This window comes from Paecilomyces variotii (genome assembly GCF_004022145.1).
Source record: "Paecilomyces variotii strain CBS 101075 chromosome Unknown C8Q69scaffold_6, whole genome shotgun sequence".
NCBI lineage: Eukaryota > Fungi > Ascomycota > Eurotiomycetes > Eurotiales > Thermoascaceae > Paecilomyces > Paecilomyces variotii.
Genome location: NW_021167145.1, coordinates 1,005,285 through 1,031,239, shown reverse-complemented (window position 1 = coordinate 1,031,239; position 25,955 = coordinate 1,005,285). Strand labels below are relative to the sequence as shown.

General features: G+C 49.6%; 7 protein-coding genes across 7 annotated transcripts; 4 read left to right on the top strand and 3 right to left on the bottom strand.

Moving 5' to 3' along the window:
- Positions 1–1,537: 1,537 nt before the first annotated feature.
- C8Q69DRAFT_507521 (hypothetical protein) lies at positions 1,538–2,704 on the bottom strand (the record flags this gene model as incomplete). Its single annotated transcript, XM_028632894.1, has 1 exon — positions 1,538–2,704. The coding sequence occupies one exon, from the start codon at positions 2,702–2,704 to the stop codon at positions 1,538–1,540; it is 1,167 nt and encodes a 388-aa protein (XP_028484797.1).
- A 3,258-nt stretch (positions 2,705–5,962) lies between these two features.
- On the top strand, positions 5,963–6,777 carry C8Q69DRAFT_433406 (putative phosphoglycerate mutase family protein). The gene is made up of 3 exons (XM_028628512.1): positions 5,963–6,052; positions 6,121–6,249; positions 6,311–6,777. The coding sequence occupies exons 1-3, from the start codon at positions 6,040–6,042 to the stop codon at positions 6,478–6,480; spliced, it is 312 nt and encodes a 103-aa protein (XP_028484796.1). The 5' UTR covers positions 5,963–6,039; the 3' UTR covers positions 6,481–6,777.
- A 2,316-nt stretch (positions 6,778–9,093) lies between these two features.
- C8Q69DRAFT_283794 (3-hydroxy-3-methylglutaryl-coenzyme A reductase) lies at positions 9,094–13,035 on the top strand. The gene is made up of 4 exons (XM_028626939.1): positions 9,094–9,119; positions 9,206–9,727; positions 9,787–12,503; positions 12,564–13,035. The coding sequence occupies exons 2-4, from the start codon at positions 9,395–9,397 to the stop codon at positions 12,910–12,912; spliced, it is 3,399 nt and encodes a 1,132-aa protein (XP_028484795.1). The 5' UTR covers positions 9,094–9,119; positions 9,206–9,394; the 3' UTR covers positions 12,913–13,035.
- Positions 13,036–15,212: 2,177 nt separating this feature from the next.
- C8Q69DRAFT_283530 (cell polarity protein) lies at positions 15,213–18,535 on the top strand. Its single transcript, XM_028626937.1, has 2 exons — positions 15,213–16,522; positions 16,582–18,535. The coding sequence occupies exons 1-2, from the start codon at positions 15,341–15,343 to the stop codon at positions 18,124–18,126; spliced, it is 2,727 nt and encodes a 908-aa protein (XP_028484794.1). The 5' UTR covers positions 15,213–15,340; the 3' UTR covers positions 18,127–18,535.
- Positions 18,536–19,350: 815 nt separating this feature from the next.
- On the top strand, positions 19,351–20,720 carry C8Q69DRAFT_283543 (cyclophilin type CYPA peptidyl-prolyl cis-trans isomerase). The gene is made up of 4 exons (XM_028626938.1): positions 19,351–19,779; positions 19,982–20,151; positions 20,280–20,386; positions 20,456–20,720. Exons 1-4 carry the CDS (start codon positions 19,587–19,589, stop codon positions 20,640–20,642), a joined length of 657 nt encoding a protein of 218 aa, XP_028484793.1. The 5' UTR covers positions 19,351–19,586; the 3' UTR covers positions 20,643–20,720.
- Positions 20,721–21,355: 635 nt separating this feature from the next.
- C8Q69DRAFT_283517 (Ctr copper transporter family protein) lies at positions 21,356–22,857 on the bottom strand. The gene is made up of 4 exons (XM_028626936.1): positions 22,560–22,857; positions 22,460–22,490; positions 21,830–22,334; positions 21,356–21,695 (listed from the first exon to the last, which is right to left on the bottom strand). The coding sequence occupies exons 1-4, from the start codon at positions 22,710–22,712 to the stop codon at positions 21,659–21,661; spliced, it is 726 nt and encodes a 241-aa protein (XP_028484792.1). The 5' UTR covers positions 22,713–22,857; the 3' UTR covers positions 21,356–21,658.
- A 1,873-nt stretch (positions 22,858–24,730) lies between these two features.
- C8Q69DRAFT_283452 (exoribonuclease complex, subunit Rrp41) lies at positions 24,731–25,955 on the bottom strand. Its single transcript, XM_028626932.1, has 2 exons — positions 25,361–25,955; positions 24,731–25,291 (listed from the first exon to the last, which is right to left on the bottom strand). The coding sequence occupies exons 1-2, from the start codon at positions 25,660–25,662 to the stop codon at positions 24,754–24,756; spliced, it is 840 nt and encodes a 279-aa protein (XP_028484791.1). The 5' UTR covers positions 25,663–25,955; the 3' UTR covers positions 24,731–24,753.

Genomic DNA, 25,955 nt, shown 5'->3' with positions numbered 1-25,955 from the left:
TGTGCAGTGGTCGACTGTGAGATGGCTTGTGGGTGGACAGTCGTTCCCTTCGTTCGTCCCGCGGTTTCGAGGGACAGTCAAAGGCCCTATTCTAAATATAGCAAGGTCGTCCTGGGATGCATAGACGAGAGCGAATAACAGCGCCGCACCACTGGAGCACGCGAGAAGGGACTGTCGAAGTCAGAAAGGACCCGGGAAAGGATCGTAGGTCGAAGACGGAGGCAAGGAGCGTCACGAATGGGAGACGATGGATGGATGAGAGAGGGATCTCAGGAGCAGCGGAGATTACCTGGAGACCGTTCTCGGTTCTCGGCGAGTGGTTCGAGTCAGGGTTGGTTCAGTAACTTCAGTCCAGGGTAAAGGTTGGTCCTTCGCTGGCTATTAATATCAGCCTTCAACGAGAGATCCAGAATCAGAGCGCTTCGAAGTATACCGAATGACAATCAATGAACTTGCAGTCCCACAGGAACTCCTCAGCCCCTCTGATTAAAAAAAAAGATCCACACTCAAAACTCCGTTCAGTCTTTTTGTCTCTTTCTGTCCAGCAGGGCGTGCTCATGTGACTTTCCACGTGAGACGGATCTCATTTTAGTGTGTTTCATGTGGGTTTCCCAGAATGGATTAGCGCAAGTCTGATGCTCTTGAGATACTACTTATGGTATCTAGGGTACAGTCGGTAGAGCATCTATCATATCCTAACCAGGACGACACGACGTGAGATACATATACAGAGCAGAGTATTGAATCTGATCATGCAGGATTGAATCTAGACTTCTGGAGAGAATGTCTCTGTTGAGACGGTTATTCTATCGAGGACATACTCCAGCGCGTGTCTGCTGTAGCCCAGACATCTTCTTCTACACTATGATCTTTGCTCCGGGTTTCATCACCGCTACTTGATTTTTGATAATCTGTATCGCGTACCGATCTGCCCAGTTATGCAGGATCCATCGGAATAGATAATATCTGCGCTATGGCAGAACGACCCAGAAGTACTTCGCATCTCCTAGCCAGAACGTTATCATCTCACCAAAGTGCTACATGTCAGTGATGCCGTAGCATTCGGGTCTATTAGTAATGTATAGAGTCACTTTGAACTGGGACTTCGCCTGCTTTCTATGAGATGTAAAAAGAAGGTTCAGTTCATACATGCTCAGAGCGTATCTTCATTCATTCATCACCTAGGTAAAATCATCTATACATGAGTCAAAGTACAAACCACAACGTCTAAACGCCCCAAGTAAAGTGTTGGCAGAGGATTTATTCGAGAGCCTGTCTCGAAAATCCTTGTTCAAGGAAGACAAAGAAGTACACACATAGGGTAGTCCTGCAACCCTCGAATTGTAGCCGTCTTCGTAAACATAAAACGAGAGGAATGCTTTGAACGAATGACAATGGACATGTATGTGCAAAACCGGGTACGCCGTCATGACAAAGATGGAGATATCAAGTCGTATCATAAAGGAGAGTTGCTTCTATGCGCGTTAAGTAAATCGACAGTATCCGCCATGAGTCCCAATTCTAGATTCATGAGCTTTCAAAGAACTGGTCTACCACCAACTCTTGGAGGTAGACGTGGAGATTTATAGAATGGAACGGTCATCTCAACCTCCCCCTCCCCAACGTCACGTTTGTCGTTGGTCTCAGAAGTCTGGACACAGCGACTTTCTGTAACTGTCTTTGTGACAGTGACGAACGACAGGTGTGGAGTTCCTGCATTCGTAGACATCGATGTTGTCGCTGGTGATTGCTTCGCAGGCGGAACTGTCGCAGAAGGTACAGTCGAGTTGCAGTCGGGAGGACTTGTAGGTCTCTCAGACCGCTGGGCATCAAAGATTTCTGAAAATTGACCAGGGATGGCGGCTTCGTTGAGGGACTGGTCCTTATCATAATTTGCGACCAACTTGTTATGGACCTTGGGACTCTCCACAACGTCAATATCCATGCAGGTGGTATACATCTCAAGCTTTCCCTTTGGCAGGTTGGGGTCAATATTGGGCAAGGTCGGCCAATCCCAAACCCAATAGAGAGTATATGGCTTCCCAGTGGGTGCATCACTGGGCAAGGCAATGTCTTGTTGACACCAGAGGTCCGCCCCCATAAGCTGGTTCGCTTGGTGAGGAAATACAGCTTGGCGGTGGGTCGAGATGTTGCCGTTGTTGATTTGGTAACAACGCGAATCGTCGAAATTCTGGACAGAGAGCAGAACTCCTCGCCTGTCACCCCCAGTTCCGTTTTGGTTCCATACCTTATGAATTCCCAAGAAAGTGTCGTTTTCCCGTGGTTGTGTCGTTCCGTACACGTATAGAGTGCCTCGATTCTCGGGCTTTCCCGGTTGATTCCATGGGAGAGTGACATGGCCGTTTTCTTGGTAACGAAGCGCAATAGCAGCACCAGGCGCAGCTCGTAGTCTGGGGCTGCCGACTGTTTGATTTCTCGTCCGCTGTGTGTCTTTGCACATCGGGTCGGTCGGATAGATCACATTCGCCCGGTCGTCTGGAGGTAGCAGGTATACCATCGTAGGGTCACTGAATCCAGGAGCAGTACGCAGCACGTTTCCTCTTGCATATCCTGGAGAACCGATAAAGGTGCCATTCGGTGCAATAACCATGAGTTGCTCAACCCAGCTGTGAGCATCGATCGTGGTAGCTATGAGGCTAAGGCTGAGGACTGCCGTCAAGACCAGCTTGCTGACAGCGCTCATGTTGGGCAATATTTTTGCTGAAGAACTGAAAAAAATGAGTGGCAAGTATATAGTATCTAGAGAGCGAATGATGAGACCCTGGAGGATATAGAAATCTTTATTTGAGTCAGCATGACAATGACATAGTGATTTCGATTGAGAGCCTTCACTGCAAGGGGTGTTGAACAATGACTATTATATGGATTCTGAGACAGACAAACGAGAAGCAATGAATGACGGCTGAATGGATAAGGATATACTCACGGGAAACATGTCCTACGCAGGACTAATCCAACAATACTCTATTCATTGGGAGTGAATCGAGCTCTTGAACCTCAGTCACACTTGTGTTGGTAGATGGAAGAACAAGTGCATATTCACCCGTGAGACACAGTGCTTGTAATCTTTCTAGTCTGCTCCTGCAAATTGATGAGATCAAGTTTTATACGACACCAACAATAAGGATCAAACGTGGAGATCCAGAAGAATGCGACAAGATGGAACCTGGTATCAAGGCTATAGATTGCTGATTGATGTTGCAGCGTTGCATAGAATCTGGAGGAGACAGATCTAGCAGGGCGCCAACATGATAGTTCTCGTCCAATTAATCGTAGCCTTAGATCTACTATTGGAACAGTGTAGTCCACCACACCAAGGCACGTTTCAGGGTCTAATGCAGAGGTTGCATCTGTGGCCATATGTTTACCCTGCTCACCAGCTGACGCCGCATCTGAATCAATAGGATGAGGTGACTGGGCGCGAAATATCCATGAGCCCAAGCATAAAGGCTCTATCCCATTTATATGCAGCTTTCCACCGTACCTGAATCAATCGAACGCGATAACTCTCATCTCGAGACCTAATAGGAGGACAATGTTAGACAAGGCATATTGTTCGCGGTGCAGTACAAGCCAGCTCTTCCATACGAAATACAGGGCTGTAAGTACTACCGACGCGAAAAGCAAACAAATTTGGTATTCCCTCATCTCCACTAGCTGTCTGAGGAATCCTAGAGAAATCTACAAAGTCTGGCAGATATTGCACGCTTTCGCAGTGATGAGATTCAAAAGGCGCTGTGGTGGGTTGATTGTTGCGAAGTTGCTCAATGGGTGGCTAAGAGACGAAGTGGATTGGCTGAATCGGAGCGCGATTTCGGCGCCTGAGGACCAACAAATCGTGTCGGATAACGGAAGGGGAAACACCGGCTAAATGCCCGTTTCAGGTAAGAGAGAGCCTATCAGAGAGCAGCTGTGCTTGATAAGCTTTCCTTGCGCAGCCCCCGCGGGGCTGCTGATGCCATCGTGTCCAGAAGCTGAACAGCAGCATGAGGATAATAGGAATAAGGACAGTAACGTTGAAAAACTCAATACTCAAGAAAGCTGCATGAGAGTGAGCATATACCACGTGGGCCTGCAAAGGAAATAAGGTCAATCTGATAAATCATATGCGCATATAAAAGCCGTTATTTTCTTTGCTCAGAGAGCTGCTTCTTTTAACCTCCTCTCCCGGTCAAGAAACGCATTGTTCCCATCCCAGCGCAACCTTGATAATATTTATATTATGTCCTATTGTCTCTCATTCTGAGCTAACCAAGCTCCCTATGACCATAGAGAGGTGCCAAGAGGATGCGTGCCTAATGAGCGTTTGAGAATCATCAACATTATCCCTCTGGACTGCGTTACCGATTTCCCTGGAGGGGTAAAGTACCTTGAGAGCCCCTCCTCGTCTGCCCTCCTGGCCCCTCCAGTACTCTACTCTACTCTAGACGTACATACATGTGGAGAGCTGTTGAGAGATTTTACTAAAGTCCCAATACGACGATACGTAGGACGGTGGAGCTCGGACAGACACAAATAAAGCTAAGCCCGCTGGCCGAACTCAACTTTTCAGCACTAGACGAGTACTTCGCCATAGACATACACTGCGGGCTGATAGTGTTGATCTTAAGCCATGGATGGGAAGAAATGGCTCCTGCAGGAGGTTCATCTGGATTAGACGCTTGCGAATTGCATGTAAATCGGCGCCAGGAAGTCCTATCACAGGCTCGTTTCCGATCCATATGCTACCAGACGAGTTCCACTTTCGTCTCTCACCGCTAGTTTTGGTGAAGAGACAATATTCGACGATCTCGCAGTCTGAAACAAACAGTATAAGGCAGCTCTTAGATGCGTCTCTCAACTCGACGGAATGCTTTGCGTTATCCCACTCCCCTCATTGAAATTGCGAGAGATCAGCTACAGCTTGCGTCAATGGCACCTTCCACACTCGACACTGAAGTCTTGAACGCAAAAAGGACAAGTAGAAGATAATAATGAAGCCATCGATGGGCTGGATTAGCGCAGTGGCGGTCTTTCGTGATGAGAAGTAATTACCTATTCAGAAGAGCTAAGCCATGATTGAGGCTGGGTTGCGAGCCGCGCCACAGCCCACTCGCTTTGTTCCACTTCCAATAAGTAACTGAAGCGGGTTCAGCAGTCTCAGCCTCAGAAAAAGTGGCAACTAATTATTAATAACAACTGTATCTACAGCTAACTAACTAACTAGTTAACTAACTTGACTTATATGTTGAGAAACTGCTAATGTATATCAGTATTAGCATAGACTTTGCGAGCTCTCCCAATGACGCACTGATTTTCCCACCCTAAGTACAGTGGTTGAGCAACATATGGATGGATGTATGTACTACCTACCTAGGTAGGTAGGGCAGATTACTCGACTGCGTAAGCGTGCTCTCCTCACTGTTGCGAGCTCTGATAGGCATATTCGCCAAGCTGGATTCGGGGACTATCTCTAGTGATATCCAGCCCGCACTCATCCACAGTTGGCAAATACTCTCCACCGCTGAAGCTCAATGACGGTGTTCCCCGTGGCAATCCCGAAGATCTGTTCATGGAGTTCAGACTCCACGTCCTTCCCGTCACGATCAATCGGAAGCTAGATATCTGAGCCCCGCGCCTCATCCATCTCGATAATACGCCGAGCCGATCACTCGAGACAGCTAAAAAGCTTCGCGGGTGAGAAGTGGGGACCGTGCCTGTGATCCGCGCTTCGATAGGGCGAAGATAGATGCGCACCCAGCCTATGTGGATGATGAGGGACTCCAAGCACGAGGGTCATTATGGCTTCTACCACAGGGGTTCCTAGGGCGTCTTAGATTTGAAACGTCGGATGAGGCAGAACGATCACGGAATCGGGAAAGGTGTTGCTGTCATGGTACGTGGCATACATGGTGCTGAGTGTCGGTGGGAGGGCATAAATACCCCTCCTCTGCCCCTCCAAGAGTATCTCTCTTTACCATCATCAGCACACTACAAACAAATCTACACACTTTTTCACTCTTCACCACATCTATCACAATGGGTTTCTTCGGTAGGCCTCCCCTTTCTCTTTTATTTCCCCATGTTACATGATGAGCAGCATTGCTAACCAACCCCAAGACCAGTTCTCCGACAACCATGCCGAGTTTACCGGCTCTGAGCACAAGGCCGAGCTCTCCCACGAGCTGATTGCCGGTGCTGCCTCCTACGAGGCTGCTAAGGCCTACGAGAAGCACGTCGCTGAGAACGGTACGCATTGTGCTTCGCCCGTATACTTTTTCCATCACGATTGCTAATAATCCGCGTATAGGCCAGCCCCCTAGCCACGAGAAGGCCAAGGAGATCCTTGCCGGTCTCGCTGGTGCCTTCATTGACCGTGAGGTCGAGACCAGAGGCCTTGACTACGTTGACCGTGAGAGGGCCAAGCGCCATGCTCGCGAGAACATTGAGCAGGGATACACTGAGGACTACGCCAACTAAGCGTTGGCTGTAGGATGATTGATGATGATAATGGCTATTGATTATGTTGTGCTCGGACTTCCAAGTCTGATGTGTGATACCTTGAGTGTATTTAAGGAATATTTGGCGTGCGACAAACGCCCAAGTCAAGCCAATTGATGAATAGATCAATGATATCGCGGAACTTACCGTGATTCGATCGATGTATCTTCTGTTTTCTTCGATAAGACTGTCGCTTTTCTTCTAGTAACCAAGGACCCTACATCGTAACACTGCCGTCTAGACCATGACAAGCGGATAGTACTGTACAAATTAAGCGTAACCATGTTGCGAGGTAATTCGACTATGGTCGAGAGAAAGGCTTATTTCTGCGGCGCGTGTGCCCCCTGCGCATGCACACGAGGCCATTTCCTCTCGAAGGTTTTGGCTGCATCGACGTTTTGCTTCAACCATGCAGCCCCGTTATCAATGCGTCAATGCGTAACGCTGTCCTGCATGTGATCTATCAATCGCCACTTTATGCACATTCTCATATCGTAGACTCAATCTGCTCTCTGGAGTCTAGTAGTGCCTCCCTTTATCCCAATGAATTAAGCTTTTCATAAAGTCTGTCGTTATACTTAGGTTACCAGGTCAAAGTTACAGATTCCAAGCCTTCTAATGCATTATAAAGTTCACTCCCTGTGGCTCCACTCGTCCTGTCAAATCACGCTTAGATATTGCGTGCTCGGGCTCTTTTGACCTATAACCTAGTTGGGGAAATGGGATATGTTGTCAGTGTCAACTCTACGCGGGAAATGTTTACCATAAAGCTCCTTCGCATACTCGAAAGATCGGATCTGGAGATCTTATTGATCTATGTCGTCTTGTGTCTGGAGGATAACTATACGTTACTAGCTGCCTTGATTAAGTAGGTCAATAATAGCGCCATGATGATCGGAGCACGTGGTCCTTTACCTACACTGGGGATTATGGATTGGTCGATATCCGAGTTTGTAAGAAAGCAATTCCGGACCATTCGATCCTCCCGGTTACTTTAATGCTCTTGCTTCTAGATGATCTGTTATGGTAAGGATTGTTCTTCTGCGGTGTAGCTATAATTTTAGCTGCTCTATCCTTGTAAGTTATTGAAATGGATACTTGGGAACACTCCATCTATATACCGCTATTCACCATTATACATCTATATATTCTTACACACCGCGGATAGTCTCGTGCGACATCCCACTTTTGACAAATCACTGTCTAATAATGCCAATTTAAGGATTCATCTTTATTAATATTTGACTGAGCAAAAGGAATCACAGTCCACGACCCTCGACTCCCACGGGGATAATTACCTAACAGAGTGTTATTCGAGAAGCAACACTGGGATGTTCTGTGGGGCTTTCTGAAGTTCTCTGCTAGTGATTTATCGGCAACCACATCAACGCAGATCGTATCTGTTCTGTAACCCGTACCTGCGTCTTCTGTGCGTAACACACGACCACGCAGCACCATCTGAATCGCAATATCTCAAATTTACGAGACCCGACAGGATTTTGCACCATACTCGATTGGAGGGGAACCTCGACTTACAAGTACGAACGTGGCTGACGGGCTGCCAAGGGGATAAGATCTCCATCCATACCTAATCAGGCTTAGAGAACCGGCGGTCAAAAAATGGGTTAACTAATTTCCCAGGCAGAAGAAAAAGCATCCCGACTCCTGACCGCGTGAAAGGAGGTGGCAGAGACGCCACACACGTGGTGGCGGCTGTTACGACAGTTGGGGAAGAATTATTCTGTAGAGCAGAACCTCAAGAGATGTGGGAGTCATCTGGCAACTGGGAAGATACAAGATCTCTTGATCCGGGGTAGGCTCGGTGAGCGAGTATGGTAGACTATCTTCCCTGGCAGATGTGATGTATCGGACAAGGTTACACAGGCTGGAAGTGGAGCATGGGACGAATAACCCTGCCGAGTGCTGACAGAGAGATCGAGCAACATCGATATGTACTCATATGGGGGCCATTTTGCATACCAGATAGCGCCAGAAATTGCACGAGGACACAGCCTATGAGCATATCAACTTGCGTTGCACAATACGGGCGAGATTGCGCGCATACCATAGTTGGTTGATATTATTATCTTGTCTGCCTAATAAAAAGCAAGTGCGCGTACCTAGGCTAGCCAAGAAACCGGGAACCTTGGGAAGACAGAACGTAGTAAGATGGATTGCCTGAGCTGAGCTGAGAGTAAGAGTACGGCTGAAGGGGAATAATCCCCAGTTCGGTATCCAGGTTGACGGCTCTCTCCGGCTTTTTTTCCAGGCACACTCTCGCCCACGCCCACGAGTTCCCAGCGTTCCAGTAGTAGTTATCGATTATTACCAGCGTCTTCGTTGATGCTATTCTCACTATTATTGCCATTAGTATCATCGCCTAGTTAATATCGTATCGCTAAGGAGTCCCTTTTTCGCCCCGTCTCCACTCGGGGTTTTGTAGTTTCTGCAAGCTGGCTCTCCGGCGGTCTGCTGCTGTTGGCCCCCGAAATCCTCCACCGCCCACAATCCCGGAGCTTCTCTCTTCGACTCTCAGGGGAGACGCGCCGCACGAGGGAGTGGAATTGACCTTCGTGTCATATCGTGGTCCCTATACCACTCTGCCTACGCTGTATCCGGTATGTTTCCCGTGTAGGGAACACCTTTGAAATTCGCCTCATGGGATGATGATGATGATGTGCTGACGGCGTGCTCTCTCTTCTAGGCCGTGACTTCTTCCTCCGAGCGCCCATGCTTGTTTCCCACGAGTGAAGAAAGTCCCTTCTCTCCTACAGATCATCACGTCGAGTCCCTGAATAAGTCTCGACGGGGCGCGATTCACGGCTTTTCGCTATCGTCCGCTTAACCTGAGGGACGCGGCGCACACTGCCGCGATTCTCCTCAACCCGTCAACATGGCGACAAATTTCCTGCCAAGGAAGCTTCGAGCAAGCAGTACGGAAGATGCCCAGGAACCTAGTTGGCTGAAGCATCGAGTGACCCCCATTCTGCAAGCTGTATCTGGCCACGCTTGTAGACACCCCATCCACACGATCGTGGTGGTCGCCCTGCTGGCCAGTACTACCTACGTTGGTCTCCTCGAAGGAAGTCTATTCGAGGCAACTTCGCGCAACAACGGTCAATTGGATGTGGACTCGTTACTTGCGGGTGGTAGAAATCTTCGCTTGGGAGAGCGCACTGCATGGAGATGGCAGGTCGAGGACGGCAAGACGTTGGAAGGCAATGAGGTATGTGCCGGAGACAGTGTCGCAGGGATCGACTGGATTCTAATGCAGCATTATTCTAGATCTCTCAGCATCTTGCCCTGGCTACGTTTATTTTTCCGGACACCAGCTCTAAAACCGAATCGACGGCACCTTTGGCTGAGGAGATCCCTCTGCCGGCCAATGCATCTGCTCAGCCGGTCCCGCATACTCCCAACCTGTTTGCTCCTTTCTCTCACGATTCCTCACTTGCGTTTACGGTTCCCTTCGATCACATCTCTGATTTCCTGAAGGCGGTTCAAGAGATCCCGGATTCCGCCACTGGTGAAGATGAGGTGCAAGGAAAGAAGTGGGTTATGAAAGCCGCTCGTGACTCGCGACTTGGATTCCGGAAACCGCTGAAGGCTTGGTTTTCTGACGCGTGGGGTTCCTTCGTCGACTTGATCAAGCATGCTGAGACGATTGACATCGTGATCATGACGTTGGGATACCTGGCGATGCATCTGACCTTCGTTTCTCTTTTCCTGTCAATGAGACGCCTAGGATCAAAGTTTTGGCTCGCCACAGCGGTTCTCTTCAATGGCGCATTCGCTTTTTTGTTCGGTCTGCTTGTGACGACCAAGCTGGGTGTTCCCATCAACGTGCTCCTACTCTCTGAGGGACTTCCCTTCCTCGTCGTGACTGTCGGATTCGAGAAGTCTATTATCCTCACGAGAGCTGTCCTTTCTGCTTCGACTGATACCAGACGCCAAGCACCCGGTGCTGCTGGACGCCCCAACTCGCCGAAATCTATTCAAGAGTCGATCCAACTGGCTGTCAAAGAAGAAGGATTCGCCATTGTCCGAGACTACTGCATCGAGATCGCGCTCCTTACAGCTGGAGCCGCGTCTGGCGTGCAGGGAGGCTTGCGACAGTTCTGCTTCCTGGCGGCTTGGATCCTGTTCTTCGACTGCGTCCTGCTGTTCACCTTCTATGCTACTATCCTCTGTATCAAGCTTGAGATCACGAGAATCAAGCGTCATGTTGCTCTCCGGAAGGCCCTGGAGGAAGATGGTGTCAGTCAACGTGTTGCTGAGAATGTCGCTTCAAACAGTGACTGGACTCAAGTGGGTTCCGACGACAACAAGGCGAAGGAGGCTGGTGTCTTTGGGAAGAAGATCAGGGCGAGCAGTGTGCCGAAATTCAAGATCCTGATGGTTAGCGGTTTTATCCTGGTCAACATTGTGAACCTCTCTACCATCCCCTTCCGGAACCCTGACCAGGGCGCGAGTCTCCCTGTTCTCTCGCGAATCTCCAACGTTCTGGCCCCTACTCCGATTGACCCCTTCAAGGTCGCTGAGAACGGTTTGGATTCGATCTACGTCTCTGCGAAGAGTAAGAAATTGGAGACTCTAGTGACTGTGCTACCTCCGATCAAATACAAATTGGAGGCTCCCTCGGTTCACTATGGCCAAGCTGGTGAGAGTCGCGCGTTTGATATCGAGTACACCGATCAGTTCCTGGATGCTGTGAGTGGAAAGGTGATCGGAAGTATGCTTAAGAGCCTCGAAGATCCCGTTATCAGCAAATGGATAATTGCCGCTCTGACCTTGAGTATTGTACTGAACGGATACCTCTTCAACGCTGCCAGATGGAGTATCAAGGAACCGGAGACTTCCCGAGTCACCCCACAAGAGCCTCGTGTGGAACGCAAGGTCGAGTTCCAAAAGGTTGAGATCAAACAAGACGGCTCGACGAGAACTCGGGAAGAGTGTGAGGCCATGCTGAAGGAAAAGCGTGCGTCACTGTTGACGGACGAGGAGCTGATCGACCTCTCTCTGCGCGGCAAAATCCCTGGCTACGCCCTGGAGAAGACCATGGAAGATCAGAACATCATGAGCCGCGTTGATGCTTTTACGAGGGCCGTCAAAATTCGTCGCGCTGTTGTGTCCAGGACTCCAGCTACTGCTGCTATTACCAGCTCTCTGGAATCATCCAAGCTTCCATACAAGGATTACAATTACGGTCTTGTGCACGGTGCATGCTGTGAGAATGTTATCGGATATCTGCCCCTGCCTCTGGGAGTTGCTGGCCCTATGGTCATTGACGGTCAGAGTTACTTTATTCCAATGGCTACGACTGAGGGAGTTCTGGTCGCCAGTACAAGTCGAGGTTGTAAGGCCATCAATGCAGGCGGTGGTGCTGTTACTGTGATCACCGGCGATGGTATGACTCGTGGCCCTTGTGTTTCCTTCCCCACACTTTCACGAGCCGGTGCTGCAAAGATCTGGCTCGACTCTGAGGAGGGAAGAAGCGTCATGACTGCCGCTTTCAACAGCACCAGTCGATTTGCTCGTCTCCAGACTATGAAGACCGTCCTGGCAGGCACTTACCTTTACATTCGATTCAAGACTACCACTGGTGATGCCATGGGTATGAACATGATCTCGAAGGGTGTCGAAAAGGCGCTCCATGTCATGGCTACCGAATGCGGCTTCGACGATATGATCACGATCTCCGTATCTGGTAATTTCTGTGCAGACAAGAAGCCCGCTGCTGTGAACTGGATCGACGGCCGTGGCAAGTCTGTCGTGGCAGAGGCTATCATCCCGGGTGACGTTGTCAAGAGCGTCTTGAAGACTGACGTGGAATCTCTGGTCGAACTCAATACCAGCAAGAACTTTATTGGTAGTGCCGTCGCAGGAAGCATTGGTGGTTTCAATGCGCACGCATCCAACATCGTCACGGCGCTTTTCCTCGCTACTGGTCAGGATCCAGCGCAGAACGTCGAGAGTAGCAACTGCATTACCATCATGAAGAAGTAAGTCACTCATGGATTTAGATCTCACTGGCAGCCAATAGATGCTAACAATAGTTGTAGTGTGGGCGGTAATCTCCAGATTTCCGTTTCGATGCCATCGGTCGAGGTTGGAACTATCGGCGGCGGTACCATCCTTGAGGGACAGTCTGCTATGCTTGAGCTTTTGGGTGTCCGCGGCTCTCACCCTACGACTCCTGGTGACAACGCGCGCCAGCTTGCTCGTATTGTCGCCGCTGCTGTTCTTGCCGGAGAGCTGAGTCTCTGCTCAGCCCTGGCTGCCGGCCACCTGGTCAAGGCGCATATGGCGCACAACCGCAGCCAAGCTCCCACGCGAGTGTCAACTCCCGTGTCCGCGGCCGTCGGTGCTGCGAAGAGCGCACAGACCCTGACGATGACCTCGTCGAAGTAATGAAAAAGAACAAAAAAAGGGTTGCGTCTTGATGCGCGCTCACTTGTACATATAAAATGGGCTGGTATCATCAACGCGTCGATGCCCTCCTCCCCCTTAAAGATCTGTCGCGGTTACTTGTTATTCCGCCACTTCTCCGGGCCTGTCCCCAATCTGCATGACCAGCAAGAGATTTTATCGTCTTTTATTTTATATCATGTCTTCCTTTTTACTTGAACTGTCTGGATCGACTTGATATGCCATCCTCATCCATATGCCGCGCCATATGTATGTACAATGCCAGTGCCTTTGTTTTTTGTTTGCGTTTTCCGCATAGAGCTAGAAGTTAATGAAGAACCCGCTGAAGAAAGCAGAGAAAGCAGAGAAATGAGAAGAAAAAAAAAGATACCCAGGATCAGTCGACCATGTATGGGCATATGGAACACAAATAAAAGGCGTACCTAATGTGTACAGTAATCCAGTATGGTAGTAATATTTAGCGTACAGATATACATTACCTGGATTTCACAGTAAGGAGAGGAGAACTGATATTTAACAATAATTGAATATTTCCCTCCATCCTTCCGTCCCCTTTACCCCTAGTTACTATCCTAAGTACCTAACTGACTGCAATTGCCAAAAACAAAGAGAACTACAGTACTATCTAGTATCCCTTGACTTGAACGTGTTACGTGACTGTCCACTGCCCCGACGCTTTACGCCTTACCCGCACGCGCGCGCCCTCTGCAGCTAGCTAGGTAGGTAAGAATGTTGTCTTCTTCCTAGGAGTGTTTTGAATCTATTTGTTTGAAAGAGGAAAATAAATAACGATTTCGTTTCATTTCAGGGGAATATACACGTGGTATTGATTAATATAACTCTTTTTGCCTGTCGTACGTAGTACGGTCACGGATAGAAAAATAATATGCAGAGGAGGAGAGAGAGAGAGAGAGAGAGCACAACGTTTATGCATAGATGCTAAACCTAGATGGATAATTATTATTACATATTATATAGGATGAGAGTTTCGAAAGAATCAAATCCGTTAAGAATCCGTTTCTTGGCGTATTGTACTGTACCTGAACAAGTTCCTTGCTATTTCAGAGGAGAAAAAACAACAACCATACGATTAGAATTAATTGCCTAGATTAGATAAAGTATTGCATTGAATTCAAGTTCCCCAGGAAACTCGTCTCGGGTTAAGATACTATCTATCACCTTGGGCTTGATCGTTCTATTTCTTCTCTTTGGGCGATACTCTAGACGACAAAGTCAGACTGGCCCTGACGGGGCGGACCAGCGTCCGCCCCTAGTACCTACTTAGTGACTTCGAGGAACGGTCTGGACTTTTCCAGAGTACGCAAGTGTGCTGGGGTTTGTGCACTTCAGCAAACGGCCGTGGGCAACTTTCCGCTGCGGGTCAAAGCCGGCAGAGTAGCGATCAGGGAGAGGAAAGAAAAAAAAAAAGGAACATCTTAATCTGAGCAGAGCTGAGGTATCTAGGTTAACTAACTGTCCCGATCCCTGAAGAAGGGGAGAGGTTAGGTTAAGTTAGATCAGATGCTCGAACGGAAAGGACTGAACTGACGGGTAGTCTAAAGGGATTATTATTGTTGTTCTTCTTGAACCCCTGCGCGAGGCGAGAGACACTGAGCGTCTCGCGAGCATCTCTTTTCGCTTTGCTCAACAGCAAAAGACGGTTAAGAACTGGCAAGGTTTAGTTAGGGGGTTGGAGCTGACGAGGGATCGGGCGAATCCCTTGCGGCGCTACGCTTCGGGAGTCAAGTTCGACGGTGGCAGCGCTACACCACGCGAAACAGCCCCAGACCCTCTCAGAAAAGGGGAATGATTGACCTTCCCCCGTCTCCGACTTGTCACCACCGCTTGAAGGCCTACGGGGTTCTCTCTTCTACGGAGTATCTGGCAGTTCTCGATCCTCGACAGGCTTGTGGTTCATGCTGGTTGTTTCTTTGTCGCATGTCCTTTGCAGCGCGGCCGCTGTTTTGTTTTTTTTTTTTTGACCTTGTCCTTCATTGTCTGCTAGTCCTCCACTCTTTTGGACTTTCGACGCCAACAGCTTGTCTCCGGTCGTTTTGTTCGTACGGCAGTGGCTACATTGCGAAAAACCAAAAGCATAAAGAAACACGTTCCCTTCCCTTTTATCGCGGAGCGCTTCTCGGTCCCTTGATTTAGTAGTTCGGCCAATTCGGATCAGACCTGATTTACGTCGACGTGCTCACGACCGCAGTGTACTCATATCTTGCGATACCGTTCGTACCGTTCAAGGACCGACTCTGGAGTCTCCTTGACAGCACGTCATTGTTTGAATGGAGCCTGGGAGGTTTTGATACGTTTCTTCTTTGCGACAATCTTGGATTGGATTGGATATAACAACACCTGTTGCGGGATCGCATAACGGAAGGAAAGGATTGGAATTGGACGGTGCGTCATGAGCATCCGCGCCGGAGCCATGTCACCTGTTTCAGTGGATGGCAGCGAATGGTCTGGGATCGGGCAGTACAATAAGATAGACCCGCCTTTCTCTCCAACTTTATCGAGTCGCGGAAATCTGTCGACACCTCCAGTATCTGGTGGTCTTCCGGGACCCCCAAGCCTCAATGGACCTCCACGAGGGAATCCATCTCCGCCGAGTTCAGTGGCTGCACGATCGAGCGATGGAACGTTGGCAGATCAGCAGAGCAGACGATACAGAAAGATGGAGGAGTCCCTGGCGCAGCACTACAACACTCTGAGGCGGTTTCTTCAGGCGCCCTATCGAGACGACAGGAGCCTGAAGCCCAACAAGGCTCGAGACAAGTTGTTGCGACTCTCCCCCACTCAATTCCACGAACTCAGTACAGATGTCTACGATGAGCTGGTTCGACGACAGCAGGCCATGCCTCCGCCTGGACGGTCACCCAGGCCGGACATCCCTCCCTATCTACTACCCAGGCAGGAATTCCACGAAAAGCGAAACCAAGCGCGTCAGAAACTGGCTTCACTTCAACAGCAGCGGTTCAAGGACCTGGCCACGGACGTTTTCTGTGAACTAGAGCGGAGATTTCCTCAGTTCGCGGGAGCCGACATGCCTCGTATGGGCAGTCCAGCCCCGAGTGTCCGGGGCGCGGGACGCGGTTATCCTCCCTCCCGGCCTGGTTCTAACGGTTATCCTCCCAACGGCTACCCAGGCGGACCGCGAGCACCGTCTCGTGGTCCAGGTCCTGGAAGGGGTTATCCATCAGGAGGTCCTCCCCCTGGTCGTTTCCCCCCTCGCCAAGGTTCTCTGGGTCCTGCTAGCGTGAACGGCGACAGTCCTGACGGGCCGCTTGCCAAGTCCTTCCAGAGTAACACCATTGTTCCTAACAAGAGCACGTTGGTCGAAAGTGACGACGATATTGGTGGCTTAGAAGATGATTATGACGCACGCAGTGAAGCATTCGGATTGGATGGCGTTCTCCAGAGCAGCAGGCCAGGCACTGGCACAACATTTGCAGAGAAAGACAAGAAGCTTTTGGCGGACAGCCAGTCTCAAGTGTCGTCGCTGCAGGAAAAAGTCGATGAGCTGGAAGCGTTGGTCAAAGAAAAGGACGAGGAAATTGCCAAGTTACGGGACGACCAGGACAGGTCTCAGGTAAGTCGGAATAACATGGCATTAGGCACGGCATGTGGTTAGCTAACGGTATCCCGTAGATAAACGACACTGCAAAGCAGGAGTGGGAGGATGTCAGAGCGAATCTGGAGAGCAAAGTCTCACAGGCAGAGTCGCTTAATACATCTCTGCAATCGGAGCTTGATAGGATGCGCATGGAACACGAGAGCAGAGAGCGAGACTTCCAGCTGCAACTGGATGAGGCCTCCCGTGGAGGCTCAGGGGACAGTGAGCTGCGTGCGCAGTTCGAGGAACTCCAAAGAAAACATCAGGCTCTCCAAGCTGATATGCAGGAGCAGCAGCAAGTTACGGAGGAGGTCAGACAGGAGGCATCCAACTTCTTGAAGGAGATGAAGGCGATGTCAGAGCGCAGCAATATGAACTGGGAGAAAGAGGAACAACTGTCGCGGGATGTGCACCGGCTTGAGGAGGAAGTCAAGGAGTGGAAGAACCGCTATGCGAAGGCCAAGACCCAATTACGGCAGCTACGAGCTTCGTCGGTTGTGATCTCAGGCATGCGTCCGGATGCTGGGGTCCTGACCAAGCAGAATGAGCTTATCCAGGAAGATGGCCTGGTCAAGGACATCCATGTGACGAGGTTTCAGATGTCCATTGACGAGCTCCTCCGTATCGCTCGGTCTGGGGAGCCTGCACTGGTTCTTGATCAGATGAAGAGTGTTGTTGTTGCTGTCCGTCATATCACGCAGGACATGGCAGCCGGCCAAGGTAATGAACCGAGTCAGCTGCGTGGAAGGCTCAAGACGAAGGTCTCTGCGACGGCAAACAACCTGATTACCGCCTCGAAGAACTATGCTCATGCTAATGGCCTTTCGCCGGTCTCCTTGCTCGACGCAGCGGCATCTCATCTCTGTGCTGCAGTCGTAGAGCTTGTTCGAGCTGCCAAGATTCGACCGACACCTGCGGACGAGCTGGAGGAAGCTGACGATGACAATATCGCTCCGATGCAATCTCCAGGCTATTTCAGTGTCGCGCCCAGCCAGAACCGGCTCAGCAACAATGATTCCGTCTACAGCGCCATCAGCTCGCCTTCTGTGCGGTCCGTCAGAAACGCTGCTTCTCGCCGGCCCGGGTCACGCAATGGCATCCTGAACGGACAAGGTTTCCCAGCGAAGCTTTCGTATGGCATGAGAGCTCAAGATACTGATCTAGAGGAGCTTAAACTGCATCTCGAGGATCAGACCGAAGGCCTCGTGCAGTCCATTCAGGCTCTAGTGGCCAGTATTCGTGGTGAAGACAGCATTGGTACCATCCGCAGTCACATCTCAGCCATTTCCAACGTCGTCAACAACGTGGTTACCTCGACGGATGATGCCGCTCGCAAGCCCGGCGCCAACCCAGTCCTTCAAGAGCGCGCCGGTCCAATCGTCCAGACTCTTGCCGAGTGCCGCAACCGCCTTTCTCGTACTGGCGCTGAAGGCGAGGATGTCACCAACGCCGACCAACTGCGCGAAATCACTAGCAAGCTGCCGCCCATTGCATTCGAGATCGCGCGGGAGACCAAGGAGCTTGTGCAACGGGTCGACCAAATCGACCTCAGTGCTAGCGATGAGGACGACTTTCGATGAGCGCGTCAGCTTCTTTTGCGCTGGCCAACCACTCACGGGATCTACCCTGGGTTAATCATACCCCCTTCTCCGATTTTCCTTCGCCCGCCTTTACTTTTTTCTCTCCACATATACCCAACGAGAATGGACGAGAATGCAAATGACGTGCACGAATCCAATTGCGTATATGGAGTATATAATCTCTTATTCTTGCTTCTGTGTCCCTGGCGATCCAGGTATTATTGTATATCCCCTTTTATCCATTCCCGTTCCATCTCTACTTCTGATTTTATTACTGTTTTATTCTACCACTACTTTTTGGAGGGCTGGACTTATAATCTTGGCTTTCCGCACATGGCTCTTCGCATCACCGGGCCCATGGCCTATGTCGTGTTCTATTCAGCGTGATCCTTTTTTCTTTTTCTTCTTATTTTTTGACTGGCCGGCATACAGACCTGTTCTAGGTGTTTGTTCCTAGGTATTTCTTGTCATTTTGATCCGGCAGCAAGCGGCTGACTGTTTGATCCTTTCTCCGGTATATTCGTGTCGTGTCCCCCAGACTATTTGCGGGATGATTGGTAACCAGAAAGATATTCCATCTCGCGCATTTCCCCGTCGATATCTTGTCGTTTTTGGAGTCGCAGCAAGTATTTAAGTTACGTGGCCTTGGGAGAAAGTAGAGCCAATACGATTGAAAGGCTAAGCAGACGGCGAGCACGCCATATGCTGTCGATCCCTAGTACCGTATTTCCGGTCTCAGTGATGATTGATCATACCTAGTCGCTTCCAGAGGTGTAATCTGACCGATCAACAACAGCTAGATACTTGGCAAGGGCTGATGAGATGTATGAGATCAGTCCGTCTCCGGGGAGATCACCCGAGCGATCGCAGGCGGTGTAGATCACGTGACAGGACCGTACCGAGGCCCGTGCAGGATTGGGTTAGCTCCGGCAGTCTAGATGGACGTGTTTTTCCTGCTCGCTGCCAGCTCTACCAGCAGTCCAAGTAGAAAGCTTTCTGTATTATTATTTTTCTTTGCTGTCTGCCTGTCTCCGCCGTTCCTCTCACCGGCTGTGTGGAATCTTGTGTAATTCAATTCAATTCAATCCAATTCTTCTGGAATAATCATCCGGTGAGTGAGTTCCCCCCTGCCAGTCGTTGCCATCAATTGGGGCCCTTGCCCTTCGTCCAGCTCCGTCCGGCTATTGCAGCTGAGCAATGTCCCTGCCACCGCCACTGCGAGGCAATGAGCCGTGTAATGCATTCTCCAGTGTGCTGCAGCAGCTGAGGGCCAACCAGCCGGACGTGTTGGGAAGATCTCAGACGATGAAGCTGGAAGAATCATGATGGCGGCAGCATCAGGACAGCAGCCAAGCTTCGTGTCTGGCCCGTACAGGCTGACGGACTCTCGCACGCTTCTCTAGCCTTCGCGCCGTCTCGTCCACAGCCTCCGTGCCCCTCCCGAACGCGCAAAAGCAACAATGTTCTCCCGAAGCCTCAGGTCAACAATAACCCCACCTTGCTCTTCCTCCTCCTTTCGTCCCCTCTCCTCCATCCTCAATTGCAACAAGAGCCATCTCCAGCCTTTCCGTGCTTTCCATCAATCCTCGCCCATCATGTCCAACACCAAGGCTTTCTTCGACATCCAGTACGCCCCCGTCGGCTCTTCTGAGCGTAAGTCAACCCCCCCCTCTGTTGCTCTATTCCCCTCGTCCCGCGGATGAAGGAAAAAAAAAAACCGATGAGATTACCCCGCCATCTGGTGCTTCTCTCACCGTGGTGGCATCCCCCATCGGCCTTGTGCTTCGGGATCATCGTCTGCCATCATTCAATTGGCCATCGTAAGCTAACTGCTGCTGTTTCTTCGATTCTACAGCCAAGACGGGCCGCATCGTCTTCGAGCTCTACGAGAAGGACGTCCCCAAGACCGCTCGCAACTTCCGTGAGCTCTGCAAGCGCGAGAAGCCCGAGGGTTACAAGGGCTCTTCCTTCCACCGTATCATCCCCCAGTTCATGCTCCAGGGTGGTGACTTCACCCGTGGCAACGTGAGTTCCTCCTCGTCATAGCTGTCTGTTCCTTGTCTCGTCGCCGTTTGCTGGCGTCCAGCCCACCCTGGCCATCGGATCTTGTATTGAGCGCTGTGCTCTGACTAACTCTTCTTCTTTGAATACAGGGCACTGGTGGCAAGTCCATCTACGGCGAGAAGTTCGCCGATGAGAACTTCATCTACAAGCACGACCGTCCCGGTCTTCTCTCCATGGCCAACGCTGGTCCCAACACGTAAGTTGGCCTTGCTCAGATACATACACCACACTGGTGACATTTTGATGGCTGACTTCTTCTCTGCAGCAACGGCTCCCAGTTCTTCATCACCACTGTCCCCACCTCGTGGCTCGACGGCAAGCACGTCGTCTTCGGCAAGGTCGCTGACGACGAGTCCTTCAAGGTTGTCAAGGAGATCGAGGCTCTTGGCAGCTCCTCCGGCGCTGTCCGCTCTGCTGTCAAGCCCACCATCGTTGACTCTGGTGAGCTGTAAATGACCAGACGACGGTCCGCTCTCTGAGGTAGCAGGCGTCGGCCTTTGCCAATGCTGAATAATGGGTTAAAATCACCGGACGCTTTCTTGTGAAGCTAAGTCTTCGGCGGGTCTCTTGGAGACTCGATAGTTGCAGATTATACCATCTACCTTAGCTTAGCAACAAGTTGCATATCTGGCATCATCTATTCCATTAATTCTCGTATGCGTAATCCTGACGCATGCTAAGGCGTGGGGTATAGCATCCAAGGCTATTCGGATATTTATGCCGAAATGGTTCAACGCGACAGCTATAATCGTTATTGATGCTTGGTATAAGTAGCCGACCATATGCTTATTAATGGCATATTTCCAGCAGCTGTGTAACAGCTGCAGCCCTATAATTGAAATTCTACACGGTTATCACTCCTCTTAACAGATATGATTCCGATTGTCTATTACATTATCCACACAGGTGGAACTCATTACTATCAGACACCACTATAATACATCTAGATACCTAATGTATTCTATCGCCTACACAAACTTATCCAGCATGGCACAGGTTCCAGACAAGAATGAAGATTCAAGAAAGGCAGAAACCCGTAAAGATCACATTCCCTTCATTACAATAGAAAAGACTACGGATCTAGACTGAACTTCAATATTGTCCTGATCCGAATCCCTTTCTCTTCAATCACATAATTGAAATGATCAAATAATACTAATAATAAAAAAACTATTCTTAAATCATCCATGCAAGGTACAGTACAGCACAGCACAGTTCCGCTCTAGTCTTGAAACTGGAAATTCATAAGTTGAGATCTTTATCTTTCATCAGATCGGTTATTTAGGCATGTTATCTTCTATTAGGAAATGGTTGTATTGTATTGATTGTAATCCGAGAAGGGGAGGGGAATAGAAGGAAGGAAGGTAATTAGAGAGAGAGAGATGTATACAGAGAAGGGGGAGAAAGGAAATGAAGAAAAGGAAATATCCCGGATGTGTTCTGGGTATAAGTTCTTTTCTTTTTCATTTCATCCACAACATGCAGTTACGCTAGTTGCGTCGTTCCTAGATCGATTAATGAATCAGTTAGCCAGCGATCATCATCATCATCATTATTATTATCAGACACTCCATCATTGATGATGGGGAAAAGAACAAAACAAACAAACAAACGAAGAGAAAAGAAGGAATATACTTACTCCCCACGCGCACCCCCCAACGGCTCCCAGGAGAAGAAAAACGCACCCAAAAACGCCCCGATGAAAATACAAATAATGATATATCCATTAAAATACATCGCGAGCAACATAATGAAATACGCCACTGCGAACTGGAGCATGTGCAATGTAGCACGAACTAATTGTTCAAAGAACGTCGGGCGAATCGGGCCTGTTTTCCCTATCGGGGCCATGGGAGGTATGATGTTTGCGTTTGCGTTGGGGGTTGAATGTTTTGTGAGTGCGTTGGTTTCGTCTGATGAGGATTCGGGACCACAGCAGCTGGCGTTATGAGATGATGGAGTTGTGGTGGTGGTGGTGGTAGCGAGATGGTATCGTTGGATAGTGGTTCGGCGGACGATGTAGGCGTCGTATTCGCGGCCTATGCGCCGGAGGAGTTCAAGAACGAGAACGAGGCAGATTACACCGATGCAGGAGCCGCCGAACATGCCGTGGGATGTGATGTGCCATGATTTGGAGAGGAAGCCTGGGGTGCGTAGGGTGGTTAATGGTGCGGATTTCTTTAGTAAGTATAGGGGATATGAAGTTCTCTGGATAGAAGAAGATAGAGAGAAAGAATTCAATAGGAGAGATAACTGTGACGGAACTTACATGCATCGATAGTATCCCAGTTCCAAAGCATCTGATTCATGTCAGTCTTGTCATATCGTGGAAGTGAACTATTTTATGGGATCTGGAAACCACAACTCACCGAAACCTTGCAATCACCGCCCATATCCATGCTCATACTACCCATATTCATGCCGGTACTGCTGCTCATAGCAGCAGATGCAGTTGAAGTCATCGATCCCATCGCCATCCCCGTTGACGTGCTGCTCATGGTCATACCAGTCATGTTATCCATAATGGTCGATTATTGATGGAATCGTCTGGTTTTCAAGCTCGATAGTCGATTATTTATATCGATAGTCGTCTTCTTTTTCTCCAGAGATATCGGGTCTTGGATAGCAGTATAGCAAAGGTGAATGGCTCCAGTTTCGTCTCCTCTTTTTCGAAAGACTAGATCGTGAATATCTCGATTATTCACTCGATAGTCGTTTCACTTGCGCATTCGATTCGATTGCGATTTGTGTGAATTCCTTCCACTCTAGCACTGATAGGATAGCCGAATGGCAGTATCCAGAACAATGTCGAAATGGCAAAGATGATTCCAACCAAGTACACAGACAACCACTTGGACCGTGACACGAAGTCGTCACTCGTCCTACCTCTGGACACGAAAAGGCTAAAGACGACGAAACCCTCAATCTTCTCACCTCCAAGCAAAACCCCACCAAAGAGGGACAGAGAATAAGCCCGTGTGAGTATACGCAGCAGCAGCAGTAAGTAGTACAGCACAGGTACGACCTTATATGTAATAACCTAACCTAGACGCAGTGGCACTGGTGGGTACATATATACGAGGGCCAAGACACAGCAGACTTTTCCTTTCCTTTCCTTTCCTTTCCTTTTCTTTTTTTTTCTTTTCTTAACTAAGATAAGCTGGGTGGTCCGAGATGTGCTCTAAGCGTGTGATTGAGTGTAATTAGTATTTGATCAGGCCGCGTGAGTGGTTTTAGTTCCACTTTTCAACTTACTTACTTGCTCACACCCGGGCCGATGCCGCGTGGGAGTGGTAGGCCAGTCCGTGCATACGTTGGGGGTTTTCATGGATGGGTGAGTGTTTAGAGTAGTTTTGAAACATTATTATGATCTTATTATTATGCTTATGGTTGTGGTTGTGGTTGCTGTTTTCCCTGGTATGGGGGGATGCAGAGCGGAACTAGGTAGGATATTGAAATCGAACGCAAGCAACGCTTCAATTCCTATCTCCCTATGTTCTGACAGAATTGAAGAAACTACTGTACTATAACCAACTAACCTCCTTCAATTCCATACAATACCAACCTGACAGAGAAAGAGACAGGCAATTCAAGCTCTGCTGAGAGGAATCCTCCGTCTGTAGAACGTATGCGGAGAACCTCGTGGCCTTCATCGTCTGTATGACCCACAGTGACGAAGCTGGAGGTGAGCAATTATTGAGCATATTAGTTATGATTATTCTCGTGATTTGATGACCAAAGAAAGACACCAACAACAAGTGTTGCGGGCAATTGAGCAGATTAATTGGTTCCGTGCTCTGTGATTGGATCATCTGGGTTGAGTTGCTATAGCGTGCGAACGACACCAAAGACTGCGAGTAATAATATGATACTACTACTCTATTATTTATCTCACGACGAGCAGTTCTTTCCTCGATGATATAGTCCGTACTCTATCTATATCTGGTTCAGCTAACTTGACTACAACGTAATGAGCAGGTTATGTAAGCGAGAGATCTGTTTCTCTTTTCTAGCTCCACTCTGTTTTATACGGAAAGTCCGTAGTAGTACAATCCGGCTCAATCGGTTTCTCCTATATATTGCAAAGTGCTCTCTTCATTTTCGTATCACGTAGTCATCACGGCAGAAATAGTGAACGACAAATTGCGGTATGAATACATAAAATGGCCCCGATGATCCCTGTTAGAATCGGGTTCGGACTGAGCCCCGGTCATGACAGTGGGCGGGAGTATACGCCCTGCCATTATTTGTGCCTTAGCATGAGGATCCTTCACATTGCTATCTCGCAAAATGAGGGATATCTGCAGGCCTCTTCTTGTTGCCAAGAGGAGCATGTAGAGCGGGCACCGTCGGACGATCTCGAAAGTCGTCGATGCTTCAAGCGCTCTGGCAGCTCTTTCGAGGACAGTGAGATAAAGCATACGCGACGAATTTTGGCTTTCCCCGACATTCTCCCTCGTCCGTCGCTTTTCAATCGGACGGCTCGCCCACCAGGTCGGTTTTCATTATGGTTTTGATGCAGCAGACGCTTTTCACGTTGGTGTCACTGGCGTAATCCCAAAATCATACGTCGTCTCTGCCGTGCTCTGGGACACCGACCACCTTTGATCGCTTGATAACGCCCTGCAAGATCTCTCTGATCTGCTTGCAACCATCGATCCCCACGGCGAGCATGGTCTCCATGTACGAGAGATGGGCTTTCGAATCCATCTGAATAACCGAGACCTTCATCTCCTCGTCATCGTCCTCCATGGCATCCGCTCCGCCTGGGATTGGCGTAGTAGTCCCGACCGTCATGAATGGCAACTCTTGCTCCTCTGGTAGGGACAAATCTAGAAGAGGGTCAAGGGTATCGTTTTTCAGATCACGGGCGGTAGAAGCACTGCCACTCATACCGGCAGTGCAACCGCAAAGGAGTCCAGGCATTGGGATACCGGCATCCACGAGCGCAAGGCTGGCGGCGTTAATCGCTGCGGCGAGAAGCGACCCATCTGCCGATAGGACAGAGATGTGGATGCTTATGGTACTGTGTGGGTAAAGATATGTGTGAATGTGGGATTGGAAGGCGGAACGAAGGACACTGGAGAGCTGTAGAGACTGTCTATAGAACACGTTAGACCCTGTATAGAAAGACTAGGTCAGAATAAAGGGGATCAATCGATGGATTTACCTATCGTTTCCTCCAGCCCTTCGTCTCCGATCTATGCTTGCGAATCCGGCAACATTCACGTCCACCTCGACTGTCGCTCCAGCAGCGTTGCCTCCACCAGCTCCTCCAGCTTCTCCTCGGAGCTTTTCAGCAGGACCATGGACAGTGCATATGATCGAAGTGTTTCCCATGGCCAGATATGAGGACCCGGAGCTGGCTGGGTTGGTCGATATCTGAGCCTGGAGCAGTCGAAGCTCATTCCAGCGACGGCCATCGAGGCGGAGCTTCGTAAGAGGATATGTCGTCGACGTATCCAATGGCATCTTGCGAGACTATCTGGTCTACCAACGCAGATATAGTAGTCTAATCTTGGGGTCGTAGGCTTTGGCGGCACCGCACTAGGAGGATGAAAAAGTTGCGCTGACCGCGAAGATATCGCAAATGGTCCGTAACAACGGAGTCCAGTGAATCAGCTAGCTGCGTAAGAGCGCACTAGAGCAGATATAATCGCACGTTGTGGTTGTAACGGGCAATGGGAGCGAGGGCGCAAATCCGGCGGGGATATCTTGGTTCGCCGGTGCGGGCGGTCAAAAAATCAAACCAGAAGCTCTTTTCC

Bases quoted from the DNA above. Each gene is read 5' to 3' on its own strand.
- C8Q69DRAFT_433406 (XM_028628512.1), top strand. The intron at 6,250-6,310 runs GTACGCATTGTG...ATCCGCGTATAG, and splicing joins GAAGCACGTCGCTGAGAACG to GCCAGCCCCCTAGCCACGAG.
- C8Q69DRAFT_283794 (XM_028626939.1), top strand. From the start codon at position 9,395: ATGGCGACAAATTTCCTGCCAAGGAAGCTTCGAGCAAGCAGTACGGAA. The intron at 9,728-9,786 runs GTATGTGCCGGA...GCATTATTCTAG, and splicing joins AGACGTTGGAAGGCAATGAG to ATCTCTCAGCATCTTGCCCT. The intron at 12,504-12,563 runs GTAAGTCACTCA...CAATAGTTGTAG, and splicing joins TGCATTACCATCATGAAGAA to TGTGGGCGGTAATCTCCAGA.
- C8Q69DRAFT_283530 (XM_028626937.1), top strand. From the start codon at position 15,341: ATGAGCATCCGCGCCGGAGCCATGTCACCTGTTTCAGTGGATGGCAGC. The intron at 16,523-16,581 runs GTAAGTCGGAAT...GGTATCCCGTAG, and splicing joins ACGACCAGGACAGGTCTCAG to ATAAACGACACTGCAAAGCA.
- C8Q69DRAFT_283543 (XM_028626938.1), top strand. From the start codon at position 19,587: ATGTTCTCCCGAAGCCTCAGGTCAACAATAACCCCACCTTGCTCTTCC. The intron at 19,780-19,981 runs GTAAGTCAACCC...TCGATTCTACAG, and splicing joins CCCCGTCGGCTCTTCTGAGC to CCAAGACGGGCCGCATCGTC. The intron at 20,387-20,455 runs GTAAGTTGGCCT...TCTTCTCTGCAG, and splicing joins GCCAACGCTGGTCCCAACAC to CAACGGCTCCCAGTTCTTCA.
- C8Q69DRAFT_283517 (XM_028626936.1), bottom strand. From the start codon at position 22,712: ATGGATAACATGACTGGTATGACCATGAGCAGCACGTCAACGGGGATG. The intron at 22,491-22,559 runs GTGAGTTGTGGT...GACATGAATCAG, and splicing joins GCGGTGATTGCAAGGTTTCG to ATGCTTTGGAACTGGGATAC. The intron at 21,696-21,829 runs GTAAGTATATTC...TAATCGATCTAG, and splicing joins TTGGGGGGTGCGCGTGGGGA to GAACGACGCAACTAGCGTAA.
- C8Q69DRAFT_283452 (XM_028626932.1), bottom strand. From the start codon at position 25,662: ATGCCATTGGATACGTCGACGACATATCCTCTTACGAAGCTCCGCCTC. The intron at 25,292-25,360 runs GTAAATCCATCG...CGTGTTCTATAG, and splicing joins AGGGCTGGAGGAAACGATAG to ACAGTCTCTACAGCTCTCCA.